This window comes from Accipiter gentilis, chromosome 7 (assembly GCF_929443795.1).
Source record: "Accipiter gentilis chromosome 7, bAccGen1.1, whole genome shotgun sequence".
In the NCBI taxonomy this organism is placed as follows: Eukaryota; Metazoa; Chordata; class Aves; order Accipitriformes; family Accipitridae; genus Astur; species Astur gentilis.
This window is the reverse complement of record NC_064886.1, coordinates 17,934,723-17,943,734: the sequence shown is the minus strand read 5'-3', so window position 1 is coordinate 17,943,734 and position 9,012 is coordinate 17,934,723. Positions and strand designations below refer to the sequence as shown.

The 9,012-nt window shown below is 49.2% G+C and overlaps 2 protein-coding genes across 10 annotated transcripts; one reads left to right on the top strand and one right to left on the bottom strand.

The window, feature by feature from the left end:
• Positions 1–662: 662 nt before the first annotated feature.
• On the bottom strand, positions 663–2,509 carry SNRNP35 (small nuclear ribonucleoprotein U11/U12 subunit 35). Of its 7 annotated transcripts, none has more exons than XM_049805878.1 (2): positions 2,285–2,366; positions 663–1,666 (listed from the first exon to the last, which is right to left on the bottom strand). In XM_049805878.1, exon 2 carries the CDS (start codon positions 1,661–1,663, stop codon positions 866–868), a length of 798 nt encoding a protein of 265 aa, XP_049661835.1. In that variant the 5' UTR covers positions 1,664–1,666; positions 2,285–2,366; the 3' UTR covers positions 663–865. The 7 variants fall into 7 exon arrangements, with proteins under 7 accessions (XP_049661835.1, XP_049661833.1, XP_049661836.1 ...); XM_049805876.1 differs by lacking the exon at positions 2,285–2,366 and adding an exon at positions 2,040–2,167; XM_049805879.1 differs by lacking the exon at positions 2,285–2,366 and adding an exon at positions 1,964–1,981.
• Positions 2,510–2,521: 12 nt separating this feature from the next.
• RILPL2 (Rab interacting lysosomal protein like 2) lies at positions 2,522–8,964 on the top strand. Of its 3 annotated transcripts, none has more exons than XM_049805885.1 (4): positions 2,522–2,837; positions 4,085–4,236; positions 6,545–6,655; positions 7,148–8,964. In XM_049805885.1, exons 1-4 carry the CDS (start codon positions 2,607–2,609, stop codon positions 7,170–7,172), a joined length of 519 nt encoding a protein of 172 aa, XP_049661842.1. In that variant the 5' UTR covers positions 2,522–2,606; the 3' UTR covers positions 7,173–8,964. The 3 variants fall into 3 exon arrangements, with proteins under 3 accessions (XP_049661842.1, XP_049661840.1, XP_049661841.1); XM_049805883.1 differs by having other exon boundaries at positions 2,522–2,945; XM_049805884.1 differs by lacking the exon at positions 7,148–8,964 and adding an exon at positions 6,076–6,171 and having other exon boundaries at positions 2,522–2,945; positions 6,545–6,633.
• The last annotated feature ends 48 nt before the right edge of the window (positions 8,965–9,012 follow it).

Genomic DNA, 9,012 nt, shown 5'->3' with positions numbered 1-9,012 from the left:
TGTTTTCCCCAATTCAGCTATAAGCAGCAGCGAGCCCAGTTTCCAGAATGGGATTTAAACCCTGTGCAGGCAGGACTTTGCTCGCAGAGAGGAGGAGAGGACAGAGCGGGTGCAGCTGCAACATTTAACCATGACACCGTCCTCCAGTGATTTTCCGTGGATTGATCAGGAACATTAGGTGTTTTCTGACCTGCTTACTGCTCTGTATTGTGCATTCCTCTAATACAAAGGAATTAATTACATCCTCCCATGATGTAAAAAATAGATTTGTTGTTACATGCTTCTCTCTCACCTCGCAGAACTAGTTAAAGACACGGTATTACTAAAGATCTCACCTGTCCCAGTGTCTTCAAGAAAATAAAGTCATTTCCCATCAGCTTCTGTTTTGGGGCATGGTTTTCAGAAGCTTAGTTTGTTGCTATTCCATTACTATTTCTTCAACAAGTGACTACTTCATAAAGAGCATCTGTCTCACTAAATGAGCGTGGACATCTGGCACATAAATAACTAAATACAAAGCTCTCTCCTGAACCCTACTCCAGGCAGCCAGATGGGTGTCAAACAAGGTATGCACTCAATTTCAGTGGGATGCCCGTACATATAGTGCAGTTCTTACAGCATTCATCAGCATTCAAAAATATTAATACAAAAGTTTATTTTCTCTGAAGAACAATTCAACACATAACTGCATTAGCAACCAAAGTACAGAGAGCTTCTAGCAGGTGAGAGTTGCAGGCACAAGACAGTAATGCCACAGCTGGCTCTGGGAATGCTGCTCACAGCCCCAAGCTGAAGGCAACACCTCCAACTGAAACAGCGTGGATGTAAGAGGAGATAACATACCCCAAGGAGAAGGCACTGTCGCCTATCGATGCTTGTCATCATCTCTTTGTTTCTTGGTATCTCTTTCCCTGCTCCGGTCTCTATCCCTGTCCTTCCTGTCTCTGTCCTTCCTCTCCCTCCCTCTGCTCCTCTCGTCTTTGGAGTCCCTGTCCCTCTCACTTTCACCCCAAGTCCACGACCGCTCCCTTTCTGGCCATCGCTTGTCTCTGCTCCTTTCATGGTCTCGGTCCCTTGTTCTCCAGTCCCTTGTTCCCTCACGAGACCAGTTTCTTTTCTCTGCCGATCCTTCTCCATAGAAATCATTTTTCATGTTTGGCAAATTGATGGGTTTTCGGAAAGGTCTGTCCCGTCCTCCAAACCGTAGCTGCCCGGATTCTTTTTTGCCTCCAAACCCACCTCCAAGCCTCCGAGGAATCCATCCTTTGAGAGTTCTTTCCAGTTCAAAGTCTACAAAGATCTCATGCTGATCAATAACCAGCCTGTTGGCGTCTCTGTGGGCCTTCAGGAGAGCACGCTCCTCTTTGTACTCAATAAACGCATAACCCTTGGAAAATCCCGTGACCAGGTCTCGAACCAGACGGATCTTTCTGATGTCTCCATACCGGGAAAAGACCTCTTTTATCTTCTCTTCTGTTGTCTGAAGATTGAGCCTTGCTACAAACAGGGTGAGGTGAGGATCTCCTGTAACTCCCTTGTTGGGTACGTAGCGTGCCAGCATAGCTCTCCATATGGCACGGTCGTGGGGCTCTTCATCCGTGCCATCAATGCTGCCGGCTTTGAGGGGGTCGTACTCCTTTGCTATGGGGGCCCAGTCGTTCATCGTCTAGGGGGAACAAAACACGCATCACACAGGCTCACAGGTGTCTTAGGAAGTAGAGCAGCTAGTGCCAGAAGCACTTCCAGCACTGCTGTACGGTATTTTTCAACCAAAAATCCCCCACAGTGTGACAAACTGAAATAAACCAGCAATGCCGCTGTTGTTTTGAGTTCACCTCCAGGGGCAGAGCCATGGTGCGGAGCCTGGATCCGTCCCCCGCCTGCGAGGAGCCCCGCGGCCCGGCGCCGTTCCCCCCGGCCTGAGTGGAGCCCCGCGACCCCGTCCTTCCCCCGCGGGCCCTACCGCGTGTCCCCCCTCCCGAGGGACCCCCGCCGGGACCCCCGCCTGACGGCCGAGGACCGCCCGCCGCGCCGCTCACCTCACCTCGCCTCGCCCCGGCGGCTCTTCCGGTCGGCAGAGGCCGATTCGCCAGGCCCGGCGGGCCGGAGGAGGGAGGCCGGCTCCCGCCGGTGTTTATCTTCACACCTTCCCCCCCATCCCCCGCTCGCCTCAGGCGCCGCCAACACCCCCCTGGCCCCCCCGCCCGGCCCCGCTCCCGGGAGCCGCCTCGCCTCACCACGACGCCCGGCGAATGCGGCGTTGAGGAACCGCCGATGCGTTTACCTCCCTGCGCGCCCGGCCCGGCCCGGCCCGGCCCGGCCCGGTGCCGGTGCCCAGCCCGGGGCAGAGCGAGGCCTCGGCTGGCGGCGCCGGCAACCAGCCCCGGCCGTTCCCGCTGCGCCCCCGCGGTCCCCTCACCGGCAGCGGCGGGAAGGAGGGACGGTGGTGTCTCCACAGGGGAAGGGGCAGGGCGGGAAGCGCCGCCGGCCCGCGGCCTCCTCCATGGAAACCGCAGGGGCGGGGGGGAGGGGGGCGCTCCGCCCGCGGGCCCCGCCGGTAGCACCGCCCGACCCGGGAAGGAAGTTAGCGGCGGGCTGCGGCGGGCATGCAGCGGGGCCGGGAGGAGGAGGAAGAGGAGGAGGAGGAGGAGGGCGATGGCGGCCCGGAGCGGGCTCTGGAGAAGAGCCCCTTCCAGCTGACGGCCGGGGATGTCTACGACATCTCCTCCGTGATGGGCCGGGACCTGCTGCAGCTCAGCGCCGGGCCGCAGGTGCCCGCCGCCCTGGCCCGGCTGCAGTTCAGGATCGTGAGGGTGCTGGAGATGCTGGAAGCGCTGGTGAGCGAGAGCAGCCTCGCCGAGGAGCAGCTGCGGATGGAGCGGGACAGCCTGCGGCGGGAGGTGGAGGAGCTGCGGGGAGAGAGGTCCCGAGGGAGCACCCAGCAGGTGGGCGCCCGGGCCGTGGTGGGCGCCCGGGCCGTGGTGGGCGCCTGGGCCGTGGTGGGCACCAGGCCCGTGGTGGGCGCCCGGCCCGTGGTGGGCACCAGGCCCGTGGTGGGCACCCGGGCCGTGGTGGGCACCAGGCCCGTGGTGGGTGCCCGGGCCGTGGTGGGCGCGAGGCCCATGGTGGGCACCAGGGCCGTGGTGGGCGCCCACTGTGCAGCACGGCATGGCCGGGGCAGCTTGGCTGTGGGGTCATCAGCTGCGAGGTGGCACATGCGGCAGAGGCACCTTCCCTGGCATAGGTCGTGGCCTGTCCGCTTGGCAACGTGCGGGTTGCGAAACCCACGCTAACGCCAGCTGGATCAGAGGATAGTTTTGCCACAATGGCCGGTCTCTGCTATCGCAGGCAGAACGAGTCTCAGAAAGTTCACTTCTCATCTTTGTGGAAGGCCTTGAAGCCGTTTCCAGAGCAGAGGTCTTAAGGGTTATTACAAGTCGCGGTGCTGTGGATCCTCGCTCCTCTTTCACTGTAGGGACCAACCATGCTTTTAGCTCAGCAAGGTGGAGTGCTCACAGAGGAGTTCCGACACACACAGGCAGGTGGTCACAGAGTACAAATCCACCATCGTACAGCTCTTACCCAGCACCTGTCCCATAAAGACAACTTGCCATTTATGCAAATGCTAAAGCTTTGTTACTCTGTGCAAGGGAAACCCGTGTCTGTGACCAAAAAAGGCATTACCACAAAGGTCTTAAATTAGGAAAGAAGAATTCAGTTCTCGCCTCTCTCTGCCACAGAGTTTTGGTGTGATGTTAGACAGATTGCTCAGCCTCTCTCGTCCTCAGAAAAGCAGATAAAAGCAGCTTCTTGGCAAACTAGATTGCAAACTCTTTGGGACAGAAACTTTGCTTTTAGCTGTGGTCAGAGCCTGTCACATACTTGGCTGGGAAATGCGGACGCCAAGGGAATACAAAAATTATATGAAAAACTATAATTAACAGCTTGGAAAAAATCGGGACCATGGTGAAGTCATACTAGTTCTAAGAATTCCTACATATTTACAAAATTCAGAATTTTTACTCTATGAGTGCCCTGTCTTTAATGTGTCACAAGATCATGCCCACCACCATTTATTTTACAGCTCAGCCTTGGACCAGATAAAATGATAATAGACCTCACAGATCCAAATCGCCCCCGGTTCACACTACAGGAGCTGCGAGATGTATTACAAGAGCGTAACCAGCTGAAAGCTCAGCTTCTTGTGGTGCAAGAGGAGCTACAGTGCTATAAGAGGTATATCACAAAGTCAGCAAAGAACTAATAACAATTACTTCTTGTCTGGGGAACTTAGCAGGTCAGAGTATTGCAGGTTGGAGCACCTGGATTGGGCTAGGCACTGTCCAGATGTACAAGAGACATCTGTGCTCCCAAGAGCCTACAAATGAGCAAAGAAAAACAGGAGAATTATGAAGTCTCTACACAACATAATTTTAAAACTAAACTCCGTCTTAATCTGTGCAGTTTGCAGCCTGTTCCCATAACTGTACCACTGTAAGCCTACGTATAGTTACTCCCACTCCACATACAAGCTGGGTTCTTATGCACATGAATTCATCCATGCAGCTGCAGCAGTTGCACACATGCTGTTCTTTTCTAAAGCCACGCTACGTACCAAAGAGCTTGGGGGTTTCCATCTCAGCTTTAGTCAAAATTTCCTTCCTCCTCCAGCTGCTTGCACAGTGGGTATGGTATTGATCTAGAAAGCAGAATATTAAGCCCTTTCATCATCATTCAAGATAAGCTGTGGGGTTTGCACTTGAGCTGTGCAAAACAAGTGCTTTCAGAGAAGGATTTTGGTCTTTCTAGAAGGGACCAGCTTGGGAGAATCAGTGTGAGCCAAATGGCGGGATGCAGGAAGGATCTTGCTCTTGGTGCTACAAATTCATTCACCTCTAAGGCTGCTCTCCTCCAACCTCTTGCCCTCATCATCAGGTTGTATTATAAACTCTTTGGGGCAAGAAACTACTTACTCTAGACACAAAATGTCTGACCACATTGACTCTAGTTGAGATACCTCAGCAGCAACCTCTTAGATACAGTAAGCCCGCCCTTTGCCTTGTCTATCACAGGCAGATTAAGCCAAGAAGTAAAAGTTAAATCCCAGGAGTCTGTTTACAAACTGCTCAAGAGCACTTCTCACAGCACAGTGGGGCACTGCTTCCCCAGCTCAGCTGCCTGCCCTTGCTGTGCAGCCATTGGAATGGCTTCTTGCTTTGACTTCCCCGCTGTGTTACACAACTTCTTACAGGCCAAGTTAAAAATTAACAGTGTGAGTGTTTTCAGTTTTTGAGTGATTTAAGCCACAGTGTTGTGCACCTAGAGGGTGTGTCAAGGCTGCCTTTCAGTTCAAGTAATTCTCTGTGCTTATTGCCTTGTACAGCGTTGCAGCTTAAGCTAAAAACCATCTTCCCTTTAAACGTTCACATAAAATCCTAATTATGATTGTACAGCCATAAAGAGTAGCTGTGCAGGGGAAGAGGATAAATATGAGTGTATGTTCTAAAACGTCTCGTGTATATCAGAAATAAGCTCTATATAGCACAAGTTAACTGATGTCCTCACAGAGAATGGCTTAAAATGACTGATGATGTTTGGGGATTGCACTTTTAGTCATGATTTCTGAGTAGAATTATTGTGCAGATATTAGAGATCTGCAGTATCACCAAACAGCTCACAGTCCTGCTTCGCTAAGAGGAGAATCTGCCTCAGAATTATCCCATGCTTGATGTCGCACCAGTTTCTAGATACTCTCCTGTATTTTTATTTCCAAGGTCCAGCCAAGTGTTGCTTAACTACTTTCAGCCTTCAGCTACTGCAGTCACAAGCTTTGATCCACTCAGCTCTCAAGATAAATGAGGTCAGCCCAGCACAGTAAATTGGCATGCTGTGAAAACATAGTGTAGTATGCAAGGTGGTAAAAATCTAACCTGATTTCAAGCAGGGGAAACATCCTTTGGAAAAACTGAAGCTTTTGCCTAAAGTAAGCGGTTACAACCTTGTAAAGTGTAGCAGCATCAAAGCAGGATGACAAAATCTACAGCTCAGGCAAAGCCTTTCTTTTCTCCTCTATAGGATGGAAAGAGGAACAGCCACCGGCCTTGCAGGGAAGCTGGGAAACTCCCATCTGTTCCCAGCCGCGTGGTGTGAGCCTTGGTGGCTGCACTGAAGGTACCACAGATCCACCCATGCAGAAATTCACCATTTGTGTCTGCACCCTACTGTTGTCTTTGGACTTTTGTACAAATCCAGTGTGTAATTACACTTCCCTTTCACTCCTATTATGATTTGCCGTTCTTCCTCTCAGGAGAAGGCCGCTCGTTACTTTTTTAGTGTTTTCATTAAAGCATAGTCTAAGTAAAATGACATTGCAGTCTGTAAGGAAAATAAGAGCAATTCATTACAAGGAATAGGCCAGGCTGCCATCCTGTCCTGTGACACCCATTCACCCACGTCCTAGGCTGCCCAGTAAAGGGTTTAACATATGCAATGCCACACTATGCACAAAACCATGAAAAATAAGCAAAGCCTCTTCTTTTCCCAGTGGGATCATCTCACAGAGAAGGGACCAAACTGATGAACTGGAAAAAGAAGCCAGTGGCAGCAGCCCTGGCACTAGCAAGGACAGCGAAGAGAAGACAATCATCAAACGGCTGTAAGTTTGTCTGCATCTTTTTTGGGGGAATATGGGAGAATATGGTATGCTTCATATTTAGTGAATCCAGGGATGAATTCTGAACTTTGGCCTCATTGGCTGGATATTGTTTTCTCCTCCTCTCCCTGTAAAATTAAAACCCGATAAAGAAATCCTTTCCTGTCAAAAAAACACTGCACAGGAAGGCAACCTCCACCCAGGCAAGCAGGGCGTCACTTTTTTTCTAGGAAAAATAAGCATTTCAGAGCAAAACTATGTGATACTTGCTTCCCCTGCTAGCACATTAAGACTTCGCTGTGGGAACATGCCAGCTGTCCCTGGAGGTTTGTTTATATTGTATGAAGCAGCTGTATGCAGTACCCACAAGCTCAGGCTGCATCCCCAGAGTTTCCCAAAATAGCAGAACACATTGACACAGCCATCTCACTGCATGTTCCTTCTTTTCCAGTTGTACTTATTGTTTCCTTTTTTTTTTTTTTTTTTTTTTTTTAGGTTCTCTTTTAAACATGGAAAATGAGCACCCTCAAGAACATAACCACTCCTGTTCAGAAATGGCAGTGATGAGAGCCTCTAAGGTATTAGGGGAGTCAATGAGTAGAAGAAAAAGCATCTCTCCTACTGTAGAGAATAAGCAATCTCATCAAAACTGTGTTGTATAATATTCTTTCAGAATAGATTTTACTTTGCTTTTTTAGAAACTAAAACAAACACTTTTTGTATTTCCTGGATTCCTGCCAGACATTATCCACATGTAGAGAATAAATGTTTATACAAAGGTGGTTTTTATTCTTATTAAAAGAGCCTGTGGTGATCTGTACTGCCACTTACTTACCCCATCCACCTATCAAAATGCTCAGCCCAAATGATTTTGCTAGATGAAGATATTTTTAAGAGCTACATGCCATTCACAAGTGCGTGCATGCATACAAAAGCACTGGGAACGAAGAACCCATTCAGATTGCAGTCCCCACTGCTCTCATGCAGAAAGTAATTATCTTACACTAACACAGAACTGCTTGAAGAAAACCCCAGCACTGCATTTTTGTTTGCTTTCTTTGCATTAGATGGGCAGTACACAGGCAGCAGCACGCATAAGCCTGTCACACCCCACTCCACCAAAGGAAGATGCAGTTGGGCTGTGACAACAAAACGCCTGTACACACAGGAGTGCCTGGGGTAGAGATGAAAAATGGTGGAGAAAAGCACAGCAAGGGAGGAAAAGCTGCTGCATCGTGCTCTGCCCGCATGAAGGACTGATGTCTTTTCAGAGGTGCAGACATCCTCAAACTAGAGCAGATGCACCAAACATTCCATTTCTGGCAGCTAAAGGTCTCCTGTGGTAGACAGTTGTATTTTTCATTAGCTCTGTTCTTTCAGTCAGCTGTCACAAGCTGTGTATTAGCTCAAGTAATGAGATTTATCACTAGTGGAAGCATATAGGGCAAACAGAGGAGTAGAAAAAGAAGCTTGAAAGACACTAATTAGGTTCCACATTTAGAAAAGCAGAATTTCCAGAGCAGCAAAGTCTGAAGAGACTTAAAAAGAGCAGTGACAGGTACGAAACTATGATCTTACTCTCCTTAGAAGTGAAAGCAGGCTCTGAAATCTTTTGATTCCCTCTCATACGCTAGCAGCGTGAAAAATATAGGACACGTCACACATCTGCTCAGATGTACAATGCGAATGTGGCTCTGCAGTCTCCTTTCAGAGAGAATTTGTTAGCAACTGTATGTTAGCAAGGCAACAACAAAGATGTCTGACCTAAGCAAGTTGATTTAGCCAGGGCACAGGACAGCTAAAGTAATTTTGCCATCTTCAAAATATTAATAAGCCTTGGTCATGTCCCTGCAATGTATTTTCTAGAGGACGGCAGCAGCGAAGGAAGTCACTGCATTTCCTTAGCAGAGACTTTGCATTTAAAGAAAAAAAAATAAAATAAAAAAACCACACCACCAAACCAAAAACCAGTCATGCATCAGCAACAGCCGGGATACATCTTTGAGCTGAGAAGAGATGCTTATGTATGCTCTGAACTCCATTGTCTTCTGTGCTTTATCCAGGGATGTATTTTCCAATCTCCTTTAAAAGCTGGGGGAGGGGAATTATGCCCCAAAACACACTAATCACTCTACTAAGTCTTAATGAAACCACTTCAGGTCACGAACTGCACAGATTAAACAAAGCTGTGCAAAAGTAACAACCTGCCATGGAGGCAGTGAAGACTGTAGTAAAGCCCTAGGCCACTCTTTGCAGTTAGTTGAAGGAGCCAATAATGAAAGCTGCAATTATTCTTTTCAGTTTACCATGTACTTTATTAAAAAAAAAAGATTAAAAAAAAAAAAGGTGGGAGTTCACCA